This window comes from Anser brachyrhynchus, assembly GCF_964034855.1.
Source record: "Anser brachyrhynchus genome assembly, chromosome: 14".
NCBI lineage: Eukaryota > Metazoa > Chordata > Aves > Anseriformes > Anatidae > Anser > Anser brachyrhynchus.
The window spans coordinates 19,513,334-19,541,205 of record NC_137709.1 but is presented as its reverse complement, the minus strand read 5'-3'; the positions used below and the strand labels follow the sequence as shown (position 1 = coordinate 19,541,205).

General features: G+C 39.8%; 1 protein-coding gene across 12 annotated transcripts in view; it reads right to left on the bottom strand.

The window, feature by feature from the left end:
* Positions 1 to 27,872, bottom strand: part of ATP10B (ATPase phospholipid transporting 10B (putative)) — a 156,107-nt gene that overhangs the window by 41,492 nt on the left and 86,743 nt on the right. For 4 of the 12 annotated variants that reach the window (XM_080554978.1, XM_080554968.1, XM_080554972.1 and 1 more), the window contains 2 exons: positions 12,567 to 12,860; positions 11,496 to 11,690 (listed from right to left, as the gene is read on the bottom strand). The exons of 2 other annotated variants lie outside the window; for them this stretch is intronic. In XM_080554978.1, coding sequence (XP_080411104.1) covers positions 11,496 to 11,690; positions 12,567 to 12,841 — 470 coding nt within the window. In that variant the 5' untranslated portion in view covers positions 12,842 to 12,860. 6 more of the 12 variants (XM_080554977.1, XM_080554974.1, XM_080554976.1 and 3 more) reach the window with 5 other exon arrangements.

Sequence of the window (27,872 nt, the reverse complement as noted above, 5' to 3'; positions counted from 1 at the left end):
GCTAACCTACTTTCCTGGTCTTCTGTATAGGGGAGCCAGCCCTAATGCTGTCAGGCAATCCCTTGCAGTTGGCTGACATCCTTATCTGTAAAGCAAAATGAAATAACTTCCTGCAAAGGTTATGTGTACAGTTAAATTCTGTGCATTTCCCAGTGGCTGAAAAACAAACAAACATACAAAAAAACCCCACAAACCTAACTGTATAAACTGATTTAGTGGTAGATGTGAGATGCACTTAAATATTGCTAAGCAATCTTGTAGCAAATACTTTTTCGTTTTTACATTAATTTTTCATTCATGAATTGTTCATTCTTCTGCCTTTATTTATATGCATTTCATTGTTTCTTTTGCTCAACAGCAGACATAAAAAGATCACACTGATAAACAGAAGTCTGCTGTAAGCTAATTTGATATTGCTGCTCTTTCAAAAAAAAATAGAAAAAATAATTCCAGACCAGTTTCTATTTCAAAGATATTTGAGCAGGTACATGTTGAATATTTATTGCTCTACAAAGTGGACAATAATGTTAATATAGTAAAGCCACTAAGCAACTAGGAATCCTTCCCATATCAAATGCTTTTCCAGGAGAACTTAATTTGTTTGTTTAAAACATAAAACACTCAGAGATTACAGGAGCAGTTTAGTACAAGCAGATGGGTTGCCTTGCTACCCTAGACATATGGATGTCACGTATAGTTTGCATATACTGTTTGCTAGAACTTCTGCAGGGCAATCCTACTTCTCTCTACGTCAATTCTTGCACAATTCTGATATTTATGGAACACGCTTTTGATTTTTTCTGCTCACTGCTTTCTGCTATAGAAAGGTCTTGCCTAGCTGACTATCTTCTACATCAACCTAAAAAAACAACAAGTTAATAAAAATAATCCATAGAAATCATAGATTTGTAATATTTTTTCAATAATCCCCTATGAACCTAACGTTATGCACACAGCTTCAAGTTCTGTCCGTTCACTAATTACAGAAGAGACAATGAGTCAGAAAAGCCAAATGACTTCTTTCACATTAGAGAAGTCTTGTTTAGCTAGTATAAATTGCTAGTATTCCATTCTTGCATTCAGGTGAACAGCATCCCTCTCTCCTAATGAACATCAAATTCGGTGAAGAAGCAGTTTCTTTGTAGACAGCTCTATTTCCTGAAAGAACTATTTAGCTGGAGCTGTGAGAGTAAGTTTCCTACATTATAAAGGTATTCTAAAACTTTGCCAAGAATTACCAATGAATAAAAGAACAAAAAATACTTCACAAGGAAACTCTCACACCCCACAGCAACATTGGCCCAGTTGCCTAGAAAGATTTTTCAAATGAAGCAGTTTCCTTTCAGCAATTCCTGTAACTGGGAACACTGCCCATTTCTCTCTTCTTTGATTAAAGTTCATAGCACATGCTTCGGTTGCTAAATAAACAGAAGAGCTTCATAAATCTAAGATGGTCTGACAAGAAACATATAAAAGACAAACACATTTATGCAATAAACCAAACAAAACGTGGTGATTTTCTATAGGCAGAGAGCTGAAAGCCTGAATCTTATTGCACGTGGCATCAGGGCTGTGGGACGTCAGATTTATGATCTAGGATGAAAGTTTCCCATTACCTTCTTTCCTTTACCAGTCAATTTATCAACCACACACTTAAAAACAGTTCCCTTGCTTCCTGGTATAATGGGTAGCATGACAATATCCCTCACAGGGTAACGCAGACAAAAAGAGACAGCCTTGAATAGTCACAGCAGTCTGCCAGAATTTGGTGTCGGACTCATCATATATGACCAGTAGGACCGAACTGAGTGGACTTTATGAAAGCATTTCTGGGAAGAAAGGATCATATAAGAAAGCCTGCTGTAGTTAGATACTGTGGGGGAACATGAATAAATTATTGACTTTGTGTCAACAATATCATTTTACATTCTTGAATTCAATAAAAATGAACTTCAAACAAAAACTGGGTCAAGCAGGATGGTGAATAGGAGGAAATAAAGAAATATTGTTCTGCTCTGCAGAGGAGATTAAATAAAGGTATTTTTTCATATGCATCCCACAGGATGTCTGTGAGTCCTAGACTGTCTGAGAGAAAGATCTTCAGAAAGCTTTATTATGCATAACTATCATATCATCAAATTAGTTCAGTAAGTTTTATTTCCTTGAATTCCTAAAAGTTGCATGTGAGTTTCTTTTGCAGCTTGAAGCAAAGACATTATTTGCTCTACCTTTAACCCTGTACATTGCCACTAGATTATAACACCAGCCACTCTGGAAAAAAAATTACTGTCACATATAGACAAAGCCAATTGTATGTTTGTAATTGTATGTAAATTCTCTACAATTGTATTTATTGTATATAAATTCTCTAGAATGTTATATTCTCAAGTATCACTTTATCAAAAAATGCTAATGCTCTGATGTTCTCAATGTTACACAGTAAACAGAATTACACAGAAATTTATACTTTACAGATTATTTTTGCAAATAGAAATTGAACACACTATCGAAGATTTTAACAGCTTTTATATGGAAATCCCCACAACATGCTTTCTAGCACCACTTCATGGCCATGATCTCAAGGCTAGGAGCTACTGCCGTAAAACTTTGAAAAAAGGACAACAAAGGAGCAGATCTGGGACTTGAGGAAGGCACTAGACTGGAGGGAAACTGATTCTGAAACCTGCCCATAGGCTAGAGTACAGCACAGCTTGAATTAATAACTCCAGCTCAGGAATACTGTATCTGAGCAGAAGTATTGTTTTGTCCATGCAGATTCATCACTGTCTTCTGCCATGTTACTATCATTTGTAGATGGAAAGGCTGATTTTGTGACGTGGACATCAGCCCAGCAGCATCAATGAATCATCATTTAGCAGCAGTCAGTCCTGTAACAAGACCTAGCAATCTGTAATAACCTTTCCCCTCCATAGCTGTGGAACACTCCCTCAGGATTCCAGTAATGCAGTAAGATAGCAATGAGCATCTTTTAGAGATAATGGGAATTAAATTTTTCTAAAGTCTAATAAAATACATTTTTTAATTACACCAGTTTGGTGTTACAAATTCCTGTATGCTAGCAACAGATACTAACTTTTTGTGTTAAAACTATCTATAGCATCCTACTATGGATGTTATTATTTCAATGATAAAAGAAGTCAATATTCAACTTCTGTAATCATTCCAAGATCATGTGGAATGCTAAAGTAAAGCAAACTGAACTAAGTGCCAGAAACTTAGAAATGTATTACATGTTCATACACAATGTTCTGCCTTTCTTTTAACTTACTTTTTTTCCCATCTCTATCTCGATTTTATAATGACATACACCAAATGAAGAAACACAATCAAGTAGAAGTCAAAAGTATTTTGAGAACACATTTGCTTAGACTTTACTACATTCTTTTAGTAAGCTATTGATTAATGTATTTAGGAAAACCTATTTTTTTCTTTTTGAATATTTCCTAGAGCAAAATGCTATTACTACAATTCTGCAGGCACTAGCTGGAGTGAATAGGTAAAACCAAGATCTGTTACTTAAAAACCAGTAATCACTGGCATTGGTTTCTGAGGACTCCTTTAATCTTACCAAGTTTCTGGAAGCCACAGCCTAAATCAGCTTTTCCAATAGACATCTCCTTACATAACCATGTAGCATCTTTAAGTCACATGGTAGGAGCCAGCTGCTCTCCAGGATTTAATTGTGTTTTAAAAAATAAGATAGGTAAGATAGGACTTAATGCTACAATCTCATGATTCTGCAGGTATCTGAGCCAAAACAACAGATTCTCATTTATTTCTGCTTTGTCTTTAGTAATTACCTTCAGCTGCTTTTGGTTAAACCATTGAGCATCTTTTCTGTGAAGCACCTTTAAATGCCTAGGCAGGTAATAGACCTCAAAAAAAGCTCTAATAAAGCAATATACGAACTTGTGGTAACATTAGTTATATATTTATGGATTTTCTTCCATAGAGCCCAAGGATCCTTACTGTAGCGATATGCAGTGACTGATGAGATCCACTAGCTCACTGCTCTTTGACCAGTTACTTAAAGACTGCTAATCACTAGCATTAGCTTCTGAGGAAACTTTTATCTTAATCTTGGAAACTAGACATTTTTATTTTGCATTTTGTCAGCTCATTACATCGCACATCTCTTCACTACACAATCACCATGCTCAGCATAAGACAAACTCACGTTTTAACTATTTCTTACAATTTTGGTACCACCGTTTTCAAGCAGTTGCATGGTGGCATATAACAAACTGGAGCATCCTCTTGGTTGAGACCAATTTCTCAGGTCACTGGAAGCCGAGAAATTCATCAGCCTGCACAAACAGAAGGCACTGTTTACCTTCAGTTACACCCACTGTTAATTCAGGTATCCACTGTTAAACTAGATACAAAAATTCCATACTACTTGGAGGACATGTAGAAGCTATACGGATGACAGAGCACAGAATGAGTGCCTGCTGCCAGTGGTGGTCCCCCCCCACAGAATGATATACTCATTTTTGGCATTAAGCAAATGAATGGCATTGGATCTTTGCTGAAGGAAAGTGAGTTGCAGTAATATAGCAGATAATCATCCTGCAGTTATTGTAACTTATTTATATTTCTACTTCTATATGAAAAAAAAAGTTTAAATTGATCAAGTTCTTTCTCTGTTGCTGTCTTAGGAATGCATCTTCAGCCATGTGGAAGACGGGATATGAAGCCAAATCTTCAGCTTCCAGTTGATTATATTCATCCGCCATTCAGAGGAGGAACCACTGAGGTATAGAAGCCTTGATGTTGCTGTGCCCAAGAAAATCAATTGAAATTTTGCCTGAGGGAAGGTGATAGGACTTCAAGCAGACCAGAGGCTTGAGACTCTTTTTTTTGGTGTATAAAATGAACCAACTAAAGCCTCCAGCAGGCTCCTAGTCTTTAAAGTTATGCTTTGTTAGAAACAAAAATAATAAAGCAGAAAGAAAAGGTTCTTTAACAACTGAAAACTCAGTGCTGCTGAACAAGACTTTAAATGGAAGTGTTGGCAAAAAACCTCTTTTTGCTTACTGTGCCCTTGGCAGGATGGTGTTTTCCTCTCATCCTGCTTTCTTCTCAAAAAACTTTTGGGTTCACCCTGGGTTGAATGAGCTGCATATGATGTTTCCTGGGTCCAGAGAAATGTTGCCCTTTTTTCTTTCACTTCTGGGATTTGACAACAGGCCTATTCCTGTTTGCAAGCACATTCCCTGCCATTCTCCGCTATCTCCCAGACTGTACTTAAGCTTGCAGACCTCTGTGTTGCTGCTTCCCTGGCCAACCACACCTTCTTTCCTGACATGGGTAGCATCCAGGAAAGGTGCAATCTCTGTTCCTTTCAGGTCTGATTGATCAGAGCATATGAAGGAGGTTGAAGGCAGCCTTCCTCTTTACTACTCAGCTATCCCAAGTTTAAGAAAATATAAAGTATGCTATATGTATTGTAACTGGTAGACAAGCAGGTCTTCATTGCTGTCAGAGGCTTCCTATACAATGAATCTAACATTTGCCTTATAAATTACAATACTGAATTATGAAATTTAAATCAATTGCAGTATTTTAATTCTCTTTAAAACTGGTGAATCTAGCTCAAGTCATTTTCAGCTTTCCAGCTGCTGGCCTTTCTGACTTTGTGCATTGCAGCGATGAGGTCTCTGTTTTTCTCTTATTTCAACATCACTTGCTTTAGGACTAATCCAGAGTTAATGGTGATGCAGAAGTCTTTAAATGTTCTAAAACCTTATACTAAGCAAATAAAGAATAACAACAAAGGCCAGACTGACTTTTTATTGACACAAACACTAGGTGGGCCTACAATGGAATAGGAGATTGATGCTTGTGGGAGCTACTTGAAAACCACACGGTCTGTAAGCAACCGAAGAATTTTTCTACAGTGAGTACAATGGGGGTCTCTCAACATTTAGTATGCCTGTTGCCTTAACTAGTTATCTGAGAACACCACTAGATCATTCAAGGAACATACACTAGGCTTCTCTGAATCACTATTTCAGATATCTGAGTTTATGTGCCTAAAATTAAGCAATCTGAACAGCTCAGATAATGTTTTTTTACAGGTGCAGCTGCCAGATGAACGTGCATTTAGTCAAGCATGTAGCTCTGACATCTTGCACTGTGCAAAGTCCTTGCATTTGCATTTGAGTGTCTATTGATAATAGTCAGAAAAATTTAGGTTTAATTTTCTAAAGTGTGAAATCAATTTACAATCCTGTCTGGATGCTATGGAGTATTTGGAAATTATTACGGCTTAATCCTAGAGGTATATCACCCCCAGACCATAGGTTAATTATATATCAAGTAGTTTCTTGAACATTATAGAACTCTGAAAGAATCAAATAATAGCTTTTAGTAACTGTTGGCTTTTAGTCACTTACAGGCTTGTATACTACATTAAGTGCTGGTCCCTACTGTTAGTTAGTTAATAACAAACTGGAGAGAGTTCAGAGAAAAGTAACCAAAGTAGGTTTGGAGGGACTGACTGACAAAATGAAAAGTATGATCTATATACATATCTTACCTAAAAAGTGTCTGGGCGTAACAAAGCTAACATGTTAAAAATTACACATATATTAAGACTGTGATTGTTATGGATGAAGAATAATTAGGGTTGCATGAAGCCAGGTCACTTGAGGAATTTTAAAGCAATTAAAGAGGGATAACAAAGCAGAATATCATAGAAGATGCTTTGACAATCACATTTCGTAATAGTGGAAACCTCATTGCTAGGAAAATTTAAAAGTAGACCAACTATATTTTAAAGGATACCACGAGAAAGGAAACAATTAAATATAAGTCTGTACCATCCACAACTGAATTTTTAGTTCTCTTCTTTTGGTATTGTGTGATTTATTTTGGCAGCACAACAGCTTGTACACAATTATTATGCTTCCAAAAACCTTTGATTCAGAAAGTCCACAATCAAACACCAGATCTAAGCTATTGCATCTCCCCAAGACACTCTAATATTACTGTCTCCACTTTTTTTAATTAAACGGTCTTTAAGTATGCTACTTGAAATGTCTTTTCCTTCATTTAACTAGCAGGCTAGATTACCCATTCCAGCTGATCTCTGTGAAAAGAAAATGAGAAGTAATGTGTTTACAGGGCAGTCTACTTGAATTCAATTTTCTTCGCTCTGTGCTGAAGGAAGCCAAGTTACTGCATTTGCCCCAGTCTTCAAGAAAGTTTTGGAGAACATTCAGTCTTCAGAAAAGAGAGCTCTCCCTTTGTATGTCTTTTGAAATAGGAACCAGAGATCTTGTTACTGAAATATACTCTGCAAGACTTCAAATCTAATTAATTTTCCATCTTAGGATGGAAGATGAGTTGTTTTATTAAAAAGAATTCTTAGTTGCCACAAGATTAACAAGATTCACAGTGCTTTGAAAAAGACTTTCACCTGTGTTAAAAAATTACCTACAGCAGATGATTCACATGGAAGAAAATTAGAAGAAAACTCTTCCATGACTTTGCAGCTAGCAAGAAGAACAAGAAATATCAGCTTCCCAAAGCACTACAGAAGCCTGATTAAAATTATTCATGATATAATAAGCTGTAACTACAGACGTGATGGCAATTGCAATTATCCATGATTCTTCCAGACAGCATAAATGGTACAGTCTGAAGCCCTCCTTATTTTCCTTTCCCTTACAGCACTGGTTTTGACCATAAAACTCTGGTTAAAATACAAGATACTACACAATATTTCATCACAGATCAAAGTCCTTTTTATGGAATGGGACGATCAGTTTTAAGATGGGCCATGTCAAGTTTCTGTATATGAAAGTACTCATGGCTACAACTTGAATCTGGATCTGTATGTACATCGTAAATCCATAATAGACATTTTTCTCTTATACAAACAATTTTTTATCATACTCCCCACTTCTCACATTCCTATGGTAAAAATCTTTTAGATATAAATTAGCATGGCTGCTTTATGTCAAGAGGAAGTAAGAATCCCATGCAGATCTATCCATTAGTACCTACTGTACCACCTATTATTCTCTGTCATACTGGTCTTAATAAGAAAGGTTAACAAATAATCCATTGCCTCATGGATTAATGAAACACTGGAAAGATTAAAAATTCCAGCTAAATAGCAACCTGAAATATAGGAAAAAGAGGTAATTTTAGCACCCAAAGAGCAAGAATTATTGGTAGTTTTCATGGTGGAACAGAAAAGAAATCTTAGATGAACAATATTTAGAAACTTGGAGAATGTCTGCTTTTCCAGACTAGTTTGCAAAAAGAGGAGAGACTTTGTTTCTGACAAATCATTATCTATATGTGGGGATAAGTTTAGCCACTGAACAAGCAAATCCATTATTTCCCTGTTTAACCAGCAGGGTATAAAACCAAAAAAACCCCTGGCAAACACATGCAAGAGAAACAAACAGTAATGACAGAAGTAGGTGACAAAAAGCCAGAGTTCTGCAAGATACTGCTTGTAAGAATGTACATTATATAAAATACTGATGATTAATGTGAGGGATGACAAGCAACGTTCAGGGAAATGGAAAGTTTTGCTCTTCTGACAAACTGTTGTGATATTTTAACAAGAAGAAGTCATTTTCTACTTTGCAGAGAGAACAGTTTTGATACATTAAAACGTATTTTTCAAACTCCTTAATGTCCTAAAAGAAAGAGGTCATGAAACATTTTGAAGGAGGCACAGGTGCTTATAGATACTTCATTTAGAGATGACCAGAGTCATACATTACTATCTCCTATCTTTAAAATGTGTTTATACACAATTTTTATTTTACATACAACCTAATAATAAATGAAATACACCTGAAAGCAAGCCTACAATTCGGAGTATAAAATTCAAAGTAGCTCAAAGGGCTACAGTTTTCAAAAGTTTCTTGGCATATAAGGATGCAAATAAGGACACATTAGCTTGACAGATCTTGTTCTGTGCTACTGTTGTGTACTATACCGATCTTGTTTTGTGCTATATTGATTGTGCAGATCTTGTTCTGTGTTATATTGATAAAATTAAGCTCTCCTGAAAATTTCTTAGAAATCCAGGGCTTGGTAGTTATTTAAGCACCTGTTTTCATTGCACACTATGTCTAAGAGGCCAATAGCCACTCCAATACCATGAAACTCAAGTTTTCCTTCCCAGTCTGAACACCCGGTTTAAAGAAAACAGAAATATCTTTCCCTGTATGAAATATCAGGTGTTATCTAGTTACCAAGACTTTTCTCCATTTTCTTAATCACTGTGATTTTCTAGCAGGCATTTTTTAATAGTCTGAAGCAAACAAAAAACAAAATCACCATTGATAAAAGATCTTAAGCCAACATTTTTCACAATAAAAGCTGTACAAAACCCACCTGCTGTAAATGTAACAGCCCATATGATTGATTTCTTTGTCTAGTTTATACCGCCGAAAGTCCTCCCAAGCATCTTTAATGGCTGTCATGGCCATTATAATGCAAATCGGGATCATAGAAACTTCTGGTTGGAAAGCATTCACCACCGGCACAAAATTCAGCAGCGCAATGACCACAAAATAAATATTGGCAAAGCGGTGAAACTGCTCATAGATGTTTTTAGGAAAGAAAGTCAAGATGGTATACTTTGTTGTCTTGATTTTATTGGAGTCATAGTATCTGTTTGGATTTTCCTTCCACTTCGTACTTCCAAAGGACAAATTGGAGATGATCACTCGTTTATATTCATTTTTCTTCTTTCTTTTCTTTAATTTTCCTCTCTTCTCCAGCTCTTCATTTTGGATTTCTGTGTCTGAAGCAGCACATCGGCAGCAGGTTTCCTTGAAAAAGTGTTTTTTCCAAATCATCCTAGAGAAGCAGCCTGGAAAACTTTTCCTTGACATCTTGTTTTCCTCTCAAAAAGTAGCCTCAAGTTAAATACCAACAAAGTTAGAAGAGTTCAATAGTCCAGATAAACTCCAAAATGGCGGAGAGAAGAGTTAAGCTGTCTGGAGCCCACGGCTGCCTCTCACTCGGCTCCAACCTCCACCTGCCCAGGGACAGGTATCATCCTGACCCAGCTACACTGGGTCCTAGAGCCTGCCGGGAAGCCTGCACGTCATACACGACAAAAGCATCCTGAATGTTTTGTTATTCCTGTTACAATATGCCCGGAGGCTCCATTCAGAGCATTTCCCTGGCATCATGTGTCTGCTCACATGAAGTGTCTCTGTTTTAACACAGAACAGGGATGAGCCTAATTGTACATACAATTTTCACGGTTCACTCCAAGCGTTCCTGAATCACTTTGTAAGCCTGTGAGCTGCCAGGAAGTTCAAAGGTAATGGGCAGAGCTCTGCGTACAGAAGTCAACAGAAGCCAACTATAAGCCTCTGTACAGACAGTATTCCTCTCTTCCACCTCCTCTATCTACTATTTGTTTTCACACCCATAACATGGATTATTAAAACAAACACATTCCCCCCCTCCACCAACTAAACCTAGTTGTGAGAATTTTAAGTATACATAAACGATTTAAGGGCAGTTTACCTAGATTGCCCCACAGCCTTATCCTTCTCTGACAGACCCACCTCTGGACTCCCAAGTGTCCCTTTCTCACCCAGTAACCCTTCCAGCCTCCCATTTCTTTTTCCCCATTGGACTCTGTGCCACTGCCACATTAAGTGGTCAGCCTAGATGAGATTTAATTTCCAAGAGAGCTAATAAATGTGTACTAGCCATAGTAATTTTTCCTCTATGGCTTGAGCTTAAGAAGAAGTGAAAAAAGGAAGAGACCCAAATATTTAAACTTCTTTTAAAGCAAAGCACTATTGCATTATGTAGTGACAAGCTAGGCAGTCTCATGTCAAGTTATTACTTGCACAAGAAACTCTGATGAAATCAAAATGTTGCAATAAGAATTGCGCATGAAAATATTTCTTCCTTCTGAGTCAGTACTGGGCAAACATCATAGTTTACTGCAAGTGGGTGTTGTACCATCTCCAGAGTGAAAATGTGTTGTATTGATCACCTGTGTTTACTGGAAATGCTATAAATTTTTTTTTCAGTTCCTGGTTATGCTTCACCTTGAATGCAGTTGATTATTAATTTTTGTATTAATGATTTTAGCAGGAAACTTCTGAAAGACGTTTTTTCAATGTGTTAAACAGCCCCAGTGATCCTTTCCAGACTTGGATACATTTCATATTTCCTCCAGATCCTTCTGCAACCTGGAGAAGACGTGTGTGTTGGCAGACTGGTTTGGAAACTTGGAATGAAAACCTGTGTATCGCACACAGTACTGTGATATGAAATAAAACTTCAATGATATCAGGATGACCCTGACTGAGTTAAACGAGGCACTTTCAAAAGCAGAAAGAAACTCTTCTGTATCACCTTTTACAAACTTACTGTACTCCAATGAGTCAGTAAGGGAACTGCTGCAAAATCAAGATGAGCAGTTTCCACCACATCAAAAACAAGGAAAATAATTGGTGTAGTATACTTACTTGTCATAGACCTTGGTTTTAGAGGAGTTTGTCATCTTATCAAATCGGTATTTTCTATAGTTTTCAATAGCATCCTTAATCAAACTGGCAAGCAGTACCACAATCAGAGGCAGCATAGTAATCTCCCTGTGGAAGACTTCTATTTGTGGGAACCAGTTTACAACCAATAGGAAGAGGAAATAAAGATTAGCTAGCCTGAAAAGGTACAAAAGAAATTAAAGTGGTCAGAAATGAGAACTTCTATTTTTCTTGATGCAATTCCCCCATTTTGTGTCAAAGGAATATTAATCGTTTCACATCTCTAACCTCCTCATCCTTTGCCAGAATAGATTAATCAGTTATTTAACTTAGATGCTTATTTTTTCTTTAGAAAATGCTGAGTTATATATTTTCATAATATTATACATACATCCAAATTTCCATGCATTATAAACACTTTTATTTTAATCTCTAGGAGCTGAAACTTCTTTAAGGATCCCCCAGCACCTCAGTCTTGAAAATAAACACAAACTCAAAAGCTAATTAAAAAGAGAGAATTAAAAAACTCCTCCACCACCACACACACAAAAACACAATACAAAGCAACAACAAAAACAAACAAACAAACAAAAAAAACCCCACCAACAACAATGTAAAAGGGTTGGTATAGAAAACGTGTTCAAAATTGTGGAACTGCCTGCATCAGGAATCCATAAAGGATTCCACATGTGGAAAATGGAAAGATCAAATTATGAAGGTATAAATCTAATATAAAGATTTTAAAAGTCAGAGATGGATATGACACTACTATTACTATTTATCTTGAAATGAAACTTGAAATGTTTACAGATAAACTGCTCCAGCATTCAAGCAGTAAATCTGGCCACAGCACAGGTTAGGGTACCTAGCATTTGTTTGCTTTAAATCTTCATTTCAGTATAAATCAGGTGACATTTGTTTCCAAAGAATCATCACCTAAATTTTAGAAACAAGGCACCTACGAAAGCAGCCCTTCTCTGTCATGCTCCAATATCACTGTTTCAGAGACAACTCTTATATGCCATGCATCCTTGAATGATTTTTTTTTTTTACCTGTGAAATTGCTCAAAAAGATTTTTGGGCAAAAAAGTAAACCACGTGTATTTTGTAGTCTGTATCTTGTTTCCAGAATAAAACCTAGAAGCTTGGTCCCAGTCTCTCTGCTGTCTCCCGTTGTTCGGAAACACAACCCTCCACTTGTTAAAGTTGACTTTTGATCTATCTCTGGCAGAAAATAGTAGTGGGGTTGATTCTGGTACAGTCTGGGAGAGACTTATGGCTCCTAGTCGCTGCCAACGGTACAAAGCCGAGTCCACAGACAAAGCCATTCGCAGCAGGGATGTCAGGCTGAAAGACAAATGCATGACAATGACTGAAAACCAATTCCATTCTGGTAGAAAATTCACTTTGTGTCTTACTAGCAGAGGTTTAAAGCAGAAAATGGTACTACTGTTCAGTCCATTACATGTTCAGTCTTTGAGCTCAGCACTTTCTACAGAGAATGCATAGAATAAGACACAACAAAATCTTCAGCAAGGAAAAATCCATTTCTATCTCTGGGAAAAAAAAAAAAAGAAAGCCCACCTCTATTTTCTTTGTGTTATAACAGCAAACTAATATAGATAAAGCCAATTTAACAGATGCGAACAATGGCTTTTCCACCACAAAGTCTGTATCATTTTCTTCAGTCATGAACTGCCACCAAATCTATTCGGGCATTTTTCTTCTAAAGTCTCAGACTTTCTTATATTGCTTTTTCTATTCACACTTACTTACAAAGGGACCAGCTCAGGTGTTGAATCTCAACAGCTCAGATAATAAAGAACTGCAACATCAATTTAATCTCATTTACATTCCCATAACAGTTTTATAGAGTCTCCATAGAAATCTGATTTAAATGAAAAAATGCCAAACACCACTAAAACAATGGGTGTTTTATTGGGTCGTGAGATAAAGGAGCTCAGCTTCCTAATACTAATCCTATTATTGTTGAACACATGTCTTCTGACTTGTTCACACATTCACAACTGCAATTGCAATCCAGTGACCAGGACAGTCAGGCTCCAGCAGCACAGGTGTGTAAGCTATTATGTTCAATTTTAAACACCGTAAAATCCCAATTCAAAAGCAGGAGCTTGTGGACCAGAAGCTGCCATATAGGTGAGGCAGTACACATGACAGAGCAAATAAAGAAATACACTGACCTTGTGCAACTTTAAAGTTCCCCTAAACAAAACCCATGAACTGATCCTACCTCACCTAGGTTGTGCGGCTAACATTTTTTTATTTAAGCTTGGACAATGGCCATTTAGATTAGTTCATTAAAGAATTCGCTTAAACTTTATTTGATAGCAACCATGTTTGAAGCAGATTGAGAAGATCTGTACACATTTGTGCAAGACTAAATGAACCCATCTCAAACTGATACTTTGAAATGGTTTACACCTTTATTACAGGCGGGTCCTTTTCTTTTTGCTGTCAGCTTCCTCTTCCAAAATGCCTTTTTTTTTTTTTTTTTTACTGTATGCGGTATGTGATTTCCTTTGAAAAACAAACCGTATTTGAAATGACATATGCAGTTTAGTCACAGAAGGGGAAAAAGTAGACTACTGAATTTCACTAACACACTTGAAGCGCACTGTTTTAGCAGCAAGCAACAAGCAAGGTTTATGCACTATCACTAGCTGCTCAGAAAACCAATGCAGAGTTCAGCTTGCTCAGCAGTGCCTTGGGATCCTCTGTGATGAGAGGAGAAAGGCTAATTGCCACCTATCAAAACTTGGAAACACTGGCTTAATTACTCCAAACACTCAATGAATCCAGACTTAATGCCGTGTTATCTCAATAGGGAATGATGAAACTATGAATTACTGGGAAGATGCAAGGGAGGGGAAATATCAGAACAAGCAAGGGAAAGGAGTTTTTAACAGAACTCGCTGTGTACCACATACTGGAATTCCAGCCTTCAGTCCTTCCTTGATTTTAGATGACTTCACTGTGTTTGCAGTAACTGTATTCATCTGTGAAAAGATTAGCTACTGAACGGGAAAGCAGCTGCCACTGTGATAATGAGATCTGAACAGTGGCAAAGTGGTGATCTTTGGTGGCTCAGATACACACAGTACTACACACGTCTTTAACCACATAATATATATACACTAAGACTTATATAACAGTGGCATATATGAGCTACACATAACCTGCCAGAGCACCAAATTATTTCTGTACCTGTGATACATCAAAGTAGGTTAAAACTAATTTCAAATTACAAATTAAAAATGCAACAGTTTCAGGCATATTACTAAAAATAAAAGGAGATATAAATATCCTGGAAGCACAACACAGCCCAGAGAAAGCAGTCTAGGAGGTTTCTGGAGAGCGTGGAAGATAGCTTCCTGACGCAGCTGGTTAGAGAGCCTACCAGGGGAGGTGCCCCGCTAGACCTTCTGTTCACAAACAGTGACGGACTGGTGGGAGATGTGGTGGTCGAGAGCTGTCTTGGGCAGAGTGACCACGAAATGGTTCAGTTCTCTATTCTTGGCGAAGTCAGGAAGGCGACCGGTAAAACCGCTGTCTTGGACTTCCGGAGGGCTGACTTTGAGCTGTTCAGGACACTGGTTGGCAGAGTCCCTTGGGAGGAGGTTCTGAAGGGCAAAGGAGTCCAGGAAGGCTGGGCACTCCTCAAGAAGGAAATCTTAATGGCTCAGGAGCGGTCTGTCCCCACGTGCCCAAAGATGAGCCGACGCGGAACTAGACCGGCCTGGCTGAGCAGAGAGTTGTGGCTCGAGCTTAGGAGAAAAAGGAGGGTTTATAATCTTTGGAAAAGAGGGCGGGCTACTCAAGAGGACTATAAGGATGTTGCGAGGCTGTGCAGGGACAAAATTAGAAAGGCCAAAGCTCATCTGGAGCTCAATCTGGCTACTGCCGTTAAAGATAACAAAAAACGTTTTTACAAATACATCAACGCAAAAAGGAGGACTAAGGAGAATCTCCATCCTTTACTGGATGCGGGGGGAAACTTAGTTACAAAAGATGAGGAAAAGGCTGAGGTGCTCAATGCCTTCTTTGCCTCAGTCTTTAGCAGCAAGATCAGTTGTTCTCTGGATACCTGGTACCCTGAGCTGGTGGAAGGGGATGGGGAGCAGGATGTGGCCCTTGCTATCCATGAGGAAATGGTTGGCGACCTGCTACAACACTTGGATGTACCCAAGACGATGGGGCCGGATGGGATGCGAACCCATCCGGATGGGGCCGGATGGGATGCGAACCGAGCGAACTGGCGGAGGAGCTGGCCAAGCCGCTTTCCATTATTTATCGGCAGTCCTGGCTATCACGGGAGGTCCCAGTCGACTGGCGGCTAGCAAACGTGACGCCCATCTACAAGAAGGGTCAGAGGGTAGACCCGGGGAACTATAGGCCTGTTAGCTTGACCTCAGTGCCAGGGAAGCTCATGGAGCAGATGATCTTGAGGGTCATCACGCGGCACTTGCAGGGCAACCAGGCAATCAGGCCCAGTCAGCATGAGTTTATGAAAGGTAGGTCCTGCTTGACGAACCTCATCTCCTTCTATGACAAAGTGACGCGCTTGGTGGATGAGGGGAAGGCTGTGGATGTGATCTACCTTGACTTCAGTAAGGCTTTTGACACCGTTTCCCACAGAATTCTCCTCATGAAACTGGCTGCTCGTGGCTTGGACTGGCGTACGCTTTGTTGGGTTAAAAACTGGCTGGATAGCCGGGCCCAAAGAGTTGTGGTGAATGGAGCCAAATCCAGTTGGAGGCCGGTTACTAGTGGAGTCCCCCAGGGCTCAGTGCTGGGGCCGGACCTCTTTAATATCTTTATCGATGATCTGGATGAGGGGATCGAGTACACCCTCAGTAAGTTTGCAGACGACACCAAGTTAGGTGCGTATGTCGATCTGCTTGAGGGTAGGAAGGCTCTGCAGGAGGATCTGGATAGGCTGGACCGATGGGCTGAGGCCAACTGTATGAAGTTCAACAAGGCCAAGTGCCGGGTCCTGCATCTGGGGGCGTAACAACCCCAAGCTGCGCTACAGGCTGGGAGATGAGTGGTTGGAAAGCTGCCTGGCCGAGAAGGACCTGGGAGTATTGGTTGATAGGCAGCTGAATATGAGCCAGCAGTGTGCTCAGGTGGCCAAGAAGGCCAACAGCATCCTGGCTTGCATAAGAAGCAGCGTGGCCAGCAGGGCTAGGGAGGTGATTGTCCCCCTGTACTCAGCTCTGGTGAGGCTTCACCTCGAGTACTGTGTTCAGTTTTGGGCCCCTCGCTACAAGAAGGACATGGAGGTGCTCGAGAGAGTCCAGAGAAGGGCAACGAAGCTGGTGAGGGGTCTGGAGAACAAGTCTTACGAGGAGCGGCTGAGGGAGCTGGGTCTGTTCAGCCTGGAGAAGAGGAGGCTCAGGGGAGACCTCATCGCTCTCTACAGTTACCTTAAAGGAGGCTGTAGAGAGGTGGGGGTTGGTCTGTTCTCCCACGTGCCTGGTGACAGGACGAGGGGGAATGGGCTAAAGTTGCGCCAGGGGAGGTTTAGGTTGGATGTTAGGAAGAACTTCTTTACTGAAAGGGTTGTTAGGCGTTGGAATGGACTGCCCAGGGAGGTGGTTGAGTCGCCATCCCTGGAGGTCTTTAAAAGATGTTTAGATGTAGCCCTTAGTGATATGGTTTAGTGGAGGACTTGTTAGTGTTAGGGCAGAGGTTGGACTAGATGATCTTAGGGGTCTCTTCCAACCTAGACGATTCTGTGATTCTGAGATTAATTGAGGTAGCTTTACGCATAAAAAGTAGCACGTCTTCCACAACTTCCCCTGGGAAACTTTTTCTACAGCTTCACAAATCACAAATTCATAACATGATCCACACTAAACTAAGGTACTGTTATATGGGGGGTATATTCTGTAGCTGGATGCTTGAGCAAAACAGCAAGCTGATGGCTTTCTTGACATGAGTTTCAGCACTGGCAATGAAAAAGTAGGAGAATCAAACATAATACTTAGAATTTTGGATCAGTAAGAACATAAAGGAGCCTGAAATTGCCATCAATGTTAGGCTGTGACACAGTAGGAAAGAAGTAAAAAGATGCATTCTGTAAAACAACAGCTTTCTTATCTCAGCCAGGTGCTTACAAGAATCTTGCAACTTAATGGCACTTCGATGTTTTATACCAGTTACTTTCTGTATGGTAGGAAATCCATTAAAAATATTACATTCTTCTGGCAATATATCTAATGTATTTGTCCCAACTCTTTCTAAATGAGCTTCATAAAATCCTTTCTCTAGAACAGAACCTTTTCTAGAATTATAAAGTATTTTAGAGGTACACACCCATTTGATATGTTTTTACATGGAGCTGTCACTGAAAGAACCCATGAAGTGTGGATTTTTTCAACATGTATTTACTGAAACAACTTGTTTTCTTCCATCTAGGTAGTGAAGCCTGAGTACTGCAACACAGATCCCAAAAGATCCAGGTGATGTAGACATTTCCATCACCATTACGTTTGGGATTTGGCATCTACTCCACTCCAGCATAGAGATTACAAGAAATGATAACTCCAGTGCTGGCATCTGACAGCTATTACTGTTTTGCTTAAACTCACCTTTGTCAGCCACTTCAGAAATACTTGCCTTCAAAAAGGAATTAGCAAATTCCAGTGGCCGGCTTCATTTCCAAGTGGGATTTTTCAATAGATAGAGACCAGAAATGCCAGGGAAGCACTGGCCACAGCTGCAGAATTTTGCATTATACTCAGTTACGCTGCAGTTGCTCAAGGTGTAACATGATGACAAATACAAGGAAAGTACATGGCTTTGCTTCAGCTCAGTGCTTGTCAGACTTTGAAACAAGGGGACTAAAAGAACCCCCCCATGCCCTTAAACTCCCAAACCTACTATATAGGAGGGAGCCTGGAGAAATGGTTCAGGAATACAGAGGAATATCCATGACAGCCTGCCTTTATTGCTATATAATCACAGCAGCATAAGGTTTTAGTGTCTCATCATCTAGACTTTTCTGAAGTTGCTGTCTGTTAATACTGTTACCAGCGTTCCTGTGGAGGCCTAAGAAGCCTCAGTTTCAAGAAGCTGTTTTCCCTCTTCCTTTTCATTCCATTACTCATAGCTAAACCTGTGGGCAGCTCTCCACGGGGCAAACACATTTTCACCCTGATAATTCCCAAACGGTTTTCCAGGGGACATCCTGGGGACATCCTAGCCTGGGACAAATCCGCTCCCTCCTTGTGTACATACCCCTCAAGGTTCCCACAGCTACAGACATACATTCATTATATGAAATTATGATGAATTGTTACCTATCTTATTCTTCCTTTTAGGAATAGCACTCCTTCCCACAGTCCAAACTATTGTCACTCTGGCCTTCACATGGAGATATTATGGTCTCAAAAGACATGCAAAATGTTAATGCATATTTAGATATCTCCGTTTCTGAGTTCCTGCATTTGGGAAAAAAAACAAAAACACCAACACAACAAAACAACAAGGCAGAAAGCAATACATAAGTGATTACACTAGAATCTTTTTACAGCAAAGGTAACAACCGTACAGAAATGTGTCAATCAGACACCAAATTACATTCAGGTGTGAGATGAGAAATGTGTAGCTGGTGCTAACATAGGAGGTTAGACACAGTGGTCACATTATTTCACAACCCTGCTTCAAAGTTTCTGAAACATTTAAAGCACTAAGCAAAGCATGAAAGCCTTTGCACATCTCCCATAAAAATATGATAGAATGTAAGTTTGAGAAAGTTTCTTATGTTTGATGAAAGACTGAAGTGAACAATACCCTATAAATTGAAATGGTATCATTCACACTGTCATCAGGACTTTTTTTTTTTCTTTGAAAAAAATCAGAGTTTCTTTGCAACAAAAGGAGGACTGAAATCATAATCTTTCTGCAGTATGTGGCACAATTTGATAACATTTATCAGGTGATTCAAAGGGACAATGTCATTAAATATTTTTTTCCTTGCCATTTGGCACATAGATTAAAATATCCAACTTCCGGTAATTAAAAAAGAGTGCTCCACAGTATTCATGGAAAAGAAACGTATTTTGCCTAACAGCTTTGTAATGGTACCCTGAAGAAGATACTATTTGTGAAATGCTATTGACTGCTACTGCTATTTACTATTTCTGCCTCAAAAAGAGGATTTTACATACGCTGTAAACACTACAGCAATGTATTTATTACAATAAGCAGCCATTAATTATATCTCATACAGCCTAAGGCCATCCTTCATGTTTTGAAAGGCTCATTTATTTTATTCTTGCTGCATTTCATCAGTGAATGAACCTGTCCCCATTGTTAAGACTAGTGCTACGTTTCTGTCCTAAACAAATTCTGGGAAGTCAAAGAGTGCTCACGATTTAGCTTACATTGTGGTAAGCATTGAGAGATAGCCCTTGCTTGTATCTAGCTTGTATTATATCTAATGTATAGCCATTCTTGTATCTAGAATGTAAGGTATCCAGGGATCTGAAAGTATTTCAAATATAATTATCTTTTCCTTTTATTGGGAGGAACGAAGAGCTGAAATTTGTCCTGGGAAGGAAGATACGCAAGGATTGCTGCTGAGTCCTTTCCAAGTGCAGAGTTCAACATGTTCAAATGATTCGGTGTACCTGAGATGAACTACCATTTACTTATCTATATCAAGCCCTCTCAGGCAGGCCTATGCTTATTTTTTTAATATAGTATACAACGGTGGGAATATGTAGGCATTCTTATATCAGAGGTGAACTTTCCAAAGAAGAGACATATCTTAAACAAGAAACAAACAAGAGGGAAGATGGCACTCCAACATCCAGCACGCACTTGGTAGAATTTGCCATTTTTCCTCCATGTTTCAAGTCTATCTTCTATTTGAGAGTGCTGCAATTGCAGCCAGCAAAAACATTTGGGAAATATTTCCCTTTACCGGAAAAGAGATGCTACAGCCCACTGATGGCAAGTGTTTTCCTCTTGTATCCTTTTGCTGACAATAGGAAAATTGCCCTTGGTTTTTCATAGATAGCCTATATTACTAGCAACCTCTGTTATTGTTTAAACTCATTCTATCTTTATAGGATAGAAACTGACTGCATTAGAGAGCCATGCCAATGCACTTAACTAGGATGGATTAGCTGTGACATAGTTTAGTATCACAGTATCACAGTATCACAGATTTCTAGGTTGGAAGAGACCTCAAGATCATCGAGTCCAACCTCCGATCTAACGCTAAGTACTCCACTAAACCATATCGCTAAGCTCTACCTCTAAACATCTTTTAAAGACCTCCAGGGATGGTGACTCCACCAACTCCCTGGGCAGCCCGTTCCAATGCTTAATAACCCTTTCGGTAAAGAAGTACTTCCTAACATCCAACCTAAAACTCCCCTGTCGCAACTTTCGCCCATTCCCCCTCGTCCTGTCACCAGGCACGTGGGAGAACAGACCAACCCCCACCTCTCTACAGCCTCCTTTAAGGTAACTGTAGAGAGCGATAAGGTAGCCCCTGAGCCTCCTCTTCTCCAGGCTGAACAAGCCCAGCTCCCTCAGCCGCTCCTCCTAAGACTTGTCCTCCAGGCCCCTCACCAGCTTGGTCGCCCTTCTCTGGACTCGCTTGAGCACGTCCATGTCCTTCCTGTAGCAAGGGGCCCAAAACTGAACACAGTACTCAAGGTGCGGCCTCACCAGAGCTGAGTACAGGGGCACAATCACTTCCCTAGACCTGCTGGCCACACTGCTTCTTATACAGGCCAGGATGCTGTTGGCCTTCTTGGCCACCTGGGCACACTGCTGGCTCATATTCAGCCGACTATCAACCAATACTCCCAGGTCCTTCTCGGCCAGGCAGCTTTCCAGCCACTCATCTCCCAGCCTGTAGCGCTGCTCGGGGTTGTTGCGCCCCAGGTGCAGGACCCGGCACTTGGCCTTGTTGAACTTCATACAGCTGACCTCAGCCCATCGCTCCAGCCTATCCAGATCCTCCTGCAGAGCCTTCCTGCCCTCGAGTAGATCGACACACGCACTTAGCTTGGTGTCATCTGCAAACTTACTGAGGGTGCACTGGACGCCCTCATCCAGATCATCGATAAAGATATTAAAGAGGACCGGCCCCAGTACTGAGCCCTGGGGGACACCACTAGTGACCAGCCTCCAACCAGATTTGACTCCATTCACCACAACTCTCTGGGCCCGGCTATCCAGCCAGTTTCTAACCCAGCGAAGCGTACGCCAGTCCAAGCCACGAGCAGCCAGTTTCTTGAGGAGAATGTTGTGGGGAACGGTGTCAAAAGCCTTACTGAGGTCAAGGTAAACCACATCCACAGCCTTTCCCTCATCCACCAAGCGCGTCACTTTGTCATAGAAGGAGATCAGGTTCGTCAAGCAGGACCTACCTTTCATAAACCCATGCTGACTGGGCCTGATCGCCTGCTTGCCCTGCAAGTGCCGCTTGATGACCCTCAAGATAATCTGCTCCATGAGCTTCCCTGGCACTGAGGTCAAACTGACAGGCCTGTAGTTCCCCGGGTCTGCCCTCCAACCCTTCTTATAGATGGTCGTCACATTGGCTAGCCGCCAGTCAACTGGGACCTCCCCTGATAGCCAGGACTGCCGATAAATGATGGTAAGCGGCTCGGCCAGCTCCTCCGCCAGTTCTTTCAGTACCCTCGGGTGCATCCCATCCGGCCCCATCGACTTGCGCACATCCAAGCTCCGTAGCAGGTCGCCAACCATTTCCTCATGGATAGCGAAGGCCACGGTAGTATTCTTTTAAATGTTATTTCACCTGAAGATTTTTGTAGAAAAAAAAAAAGTAGTCTTGTTGACTAGAAGAGAAAGCTCATCAGAAAGTCAGCAATAAAAAAACAACTTTTTCTCTTTTGAAGTTACCTCATTCCTGCCAAGTGACAGGCTTAGCTACATATGTACATGCCCCAGACTTCTGAAGCTGGAGACAGGAATCCTGTCTTTCCGGCATATGCACAGGAAACTTTTACACAATCTCGCCTCACATAATTTTTATTAAAGGAGATGATAGATCCACCAAAAAAAAATAAAATCCTACTTGTAGGCGTATGTAAAAAAATGCCTTCAGAAGCTATCAATACAAAGCAGCAACTTGCAGAACTATCAAAGCAAGATGAGGTCTATACCTTGTATTCAAAAGTTGGTTGTGTATTTCTGAAAAATTGACTTCAGGGCAAAATTTCAGACAGGGTAGAGCTTATTTCTGAAAAACAGTACTGTGAGAAAATGCAGTGATAGCACTTACATGCAGATATGTGCCCTATCAAGAACTACAACTAAGAAAACGTCCTTCCAAATTTTCACCTGATATTTTCATTTTGACATTGCTTGCAAGGCAAGGAGGCATCAAATAACACAAATCCCCTCTAATATTTAATTCTGTTATTATAAAACTTTTTTTTTTCCTAATTGAAAGCAGCAGCAGCATTTTTTCTTTTTGATATCCTATATGGACAATGTGGAATTCACTGATTCACTGAAAAGAGCCATTCCAGGGAAGGTTTGACTGGGGAGATAAACATTACGAAGTAAACTGAGTATTATGGAAATCTCAGTCACAAAGTTCGTTATCTGCTTTGTAATTATCTGCCAGGAAGTTTTTTTTTTTTTTTTTATGGTGATACTGTACAGAAATTCCAGCTCAGTCACATCAGTTCAGAGAAAATATTTTGTGGTTAACATGAATGGAAAAGGGAAAGGAGACAGGGAGGAACAAGGAAGGCAATTACATTGATTAGCAGGATATGGACCACAGCCTAAAATTATGCTGTAACATTTTATATCAGAGAAATAATGCTTGCAGTATGAAAGAAAGTTGCCAGAAATGGAAAAGAGAGCCATAAAGACCTGCTTCATCCAAAAAATGCTAGTCACTGCAGATCGCTCTTTCAACTGACAAGATAAATGTATTATGGATTAACAGTTATATAATGTTTTTGAGAGCAAGTTTGTGTTTGTATCAGATAAACAGAAAAGAGCTTTTCATAAATCTAATGCATCACTGGACCACAGGGCTTCACTATTATTATATTAGATTGACACGTTTTTCATGTCTTGACTAGATTCTCTTTCCTTAGGGAAGAAATCCAAAAATCTCGCAATAATAGGTTAATTATAAGACTCTTTCCCCAGGTCAGACTAGATTTTACTGATTGCTGCAGAACTTTCCTTTAGCTTGAGCAGTGCAGAGGCATGTTCAGGCAGCACAATCTTCTCCAGGGCTGCAGCTGTGTTATTAAGACCGGTTTCAAAATAGATGTGCTCTTAGCATATGCTGACATACAGGTCACGCAGACAAGGATGATTATCAGATGTTATTCAAGAAGGAATTTGCCAACTTGCAAATAGTGATGCTGGATGCTGTGTTTAGCTTCACTCCGTGAGTAAGGAGTTTGCTTTGGTCCCCCAGATTACATGCTCATTTAAATGAAGAGTTAGACTGAAATTATCTGGCTAACTGGAACAACGAGCATTGCTGCCAGCATGCCCAAACACTACAGTGATCTACTTTTATTTTGTTTGGGCCCACTGCACTTTCCATGAGTGTAGGCAGAGGTAGATTCTGCATCTTTACCACCTTCTAATTAAGTTTGCCCTGTTAACTCACACTTTCAGTTTAGGACATACTGGAAAGAGACACCTGCACAGAACTTTATATATATCAAGTCCCTAACGTCTGACTTGGAGACAACAGATTGAAAGGGCAGGTCTGTGGTTTTCATGACTTCAGAGATGTTATGGAGGTTTCCCTTACAAGTTGGTGCCCAGATATGGGCAGTGAATGCCATTATATCTCCCAGAAATGTTTTAGGTGCACATATCTTTTCAAGCAAGTAAATACATGAGACACAAAACTGCAAGCTTCAGCCCAGTGCCGAAGTGAAATTGGTTAGAAGCACACATCTTGGCACGTATGTAGTTTTTAAGGATACACATGAAGGTACCATATCAAATACAGATGCTCTCTGAAATCAGAAAATATCTTTTCTTTATTCCTCTTATCCAGAAATTACGAAAACCAGAGTCTAGGAAGTCTTAGTCTAGCTTACAGTTCACTTTAAATAATAGAAAAAAAAATAAAAGATTCTATACCATATGACCATACACTGGCATAAACAGAACTATATACAAAACAAAGTAAACAAAGATATGTACCCATACCACTGTCCTTTGGACTCAGCCTCTATGTAAGTTCTTACATACAGGCAAATATTGTTTGTTCACAGGAGAAACGGTAATTTATAAAGCATATAGGAATTACTATATTAGAAGTTTTCTAGACCTACCTCCTTCCTGAGGCCTAGAAACCTACAGGTCCATTCTCTCCATTATGTGGTTATCAGAAAAGAAAACCCAGGTAGGAAATGAAAAGATGCATACACTTCACTGCCTCTCATTTGACATGTCATGCATCTCCAGCTCACCTGTACTTCTTAGCAGACAGCAAGTTCTGCATCTGAGAAGTCTGCTTTATTTATCTATAAAAGCACTCACTACGCCCTAATATGACCCCAGTAATCAGATAAATCAGCAGCAACCTGTATCACCTGGTTTTACAATTCTGACTTGTCCATGGTGGGGAAAAGTCCATCTTCAAGGATTTAAAAAGTACTGAAGAATCCTGGGCCCTGTTATTCATTTTCTTGTTGGGCCCACAGCAGACAGTAATAAAAAAAGTAGTGGGGTAATGGACCTGACATCTCCATGTGACTGCAATAAGACCTCTAAAACATAAAATTAAGCATGACTACAGAAACTCTGCTAGCAAAGTAACTTCCATGGCACACACGACCCAGGTGGCACTTGGCATAGCCAGCGCAGCTTTCCTGGAGGAAAAGAAAGCGTTGGGCAAAAATGCACTTAAAATATGAATGGGCAACAAGAGATGTGTATGCTAGGTCTGGGATGCAAGTCAAGGTTAGGGTAAGGTAAGGTGAGGCAAATTTTACACCCACTGTACTAGAAGCTCACTTAATCTGAAAAGGCTTACTTGGTAAACTGCAAATATTCACATCCACACCTGTTGGGGGGGGGCTTTTTGCATAGGTGTCTCTCCTTTTTCTGAATATATCGCATGAGAAACATTCTCATTGTCCCAAACTGGGGAAATTCTCTCTTATAGTCTCACTCACCTAATTCAGAAATCTTTTGCAGTTGCAAAAGAGTCTGCTATGTGTTTCAATCCTGTGTATGCCTCTACCGCTAGCTCTTTGAGTGGTTCTGCATACTACTTAATTAGAAGACTATGCATTTCAAACCCTGGCAATAGCAGAATTCACTTGCATTTTAGCCCAGAAATGAGGACACTGAAATTAGAGCAATTGTCTGAATAATATATATTTTTTGTTTGTTCCACTTAATATTCAAAATCAAAGTGAATTGGCCTTTAAAAAACAATCTAATATTTATAGCATGTATGATTATACAGCACTTATGATCAAAATTATGTTGCAGATGTTCATGTGGGAACTCAGCAATGCTGAATAAGTCCAAAAGGAAGCAGAAAAAAATGAAGATAAACTGGAAACTGACCAGAAGATCCTTTATATGTAAAAACCTTTTATGCAACTATGTTTTTGTCAGAATGTGCTGACTCTAATTTCAGTTCTCCAAATCTGAATATTAAACTAAAGTGTCCCAAAGAGAACAGTTACTTATTTATACAAAACGGAAAGAAAAACCAGAAAGCCTACACCAACTGCCAATGCATTAGGCACAGCTCCACATCAATCGAAGATCAAGGGAAAGCTTAACCAGGATCTAATCACACAGGATTGTTCAAGGAATGTCCAGTGGCACCTGGCTGGTGAATCAGGTGTGTACGCAGGATAAAGTTGTTCTGTTTCACTTATGAATAATGCTCTCTAGGCCTTTTTTTTTGGACAGAAAAATGTGAAAATGCACTCAGTCTAAAAAAGTAATCCTGGCAGCAGTGCACCATGTCAAGAGCATCAGGAGAACTGAGGGGACCATGCCAGCTAGTGGAAGATGGCACTGTGTTACGATGCAGGAAACCAATCTCCCTTTCCTGCTCAGGCACAGCTTTCCTTGGCCTCAAACAAGACTGAATTTCCATACAAGAATCTGAGCATAATAGGCATAACTCAGTACTTCTGAAATGCTCCTTGGAAACATTAATTCCTTTTCTTAAAACAGTACTAAAATTCCTTTCAGTCCTCTCTCTCTTTTTTTTTTTTCCCCTATTCTCTTTCATCTTCCCCCAGACTAAGGTAGCTGATACGTACAATTTGCATTTAATTCAACTAGATAGAATAGGATAATACAATGATTTTTATAAGACCACAACAAAGTATTGTACAAAAGTTAACTTTATGGGGTATTTCCCTTCAACCTCACGTTAATAAAATCTAAAAGACTAAAATTTACAATACGTCAAGTCAAGGCTATTTTTAATAAAAGGTATCTTTTTAGCAAACCACCATGTTTTATCTGCAGCTCGTTTCCTCTGTGATTTTTCCCTTTCCTCTTCCTGCCAGGTTACAGTGATATAACATCTACCTTGGGAAATGCCCCCTTGTCCCAAAGAAAATGAGTCACTTCTGATAGGCAACAGTGATGAGGGAAAATGGCGGAGAACAGGGTAGGGAGTAACCGCTGCTGCACTGCCATTGCAATTTATTCCAGGTGCCTAAAATGAGTTAAACTATTCTGGTTCTTTCCAAAGCAAGAAATCAGGGAGCAACGGCCTACAGGCAATGTTCCATGGAGACGAAAGAAGATTACATTTGTACTGTGACTCAAGCCAGACCTTTTGCAAGGGAACAATCATTAAGCAATCTTGGGAAACTTTACATTGTACTCCTGCAGAAAAATACATACCCAAAGCAAGAGAAAAGAACCCAGTCACTTCAGAAACTATGCATTTACAGCATATCAGATGTACTGTAGCAAGATAGCACAAATAGAGATTCAAATATACATAAAAGTGAACTCTTGAAAAATTAAAAAATGAATTTTATTCCATTTACTTAGGTGACATATAAAGAAAATGGTGATTATATTTAAACATCAGCACTATTAAGCAGAACTGTGACAAGCCCTATGAAGCAACTGTTTGCTTTTCTGCAGTGCAGTTTTTGAAAATTAGGCAAGGCAAAGACTTGTCAAGAAAAACGGGCTGACGGGAAATGTAATGCCGTAATAGTCCACACAGTGACTACTTTGGGCCTAACAGAGGCAAGCATCCTGACTGAGCATCTCCTCTTCTGGGGTACCGGTTCTTCCTAGCCAGAACCCCTCAGGAACACAGACACAGAATACAAACGTTCTTTCCCAATTTACATTCAA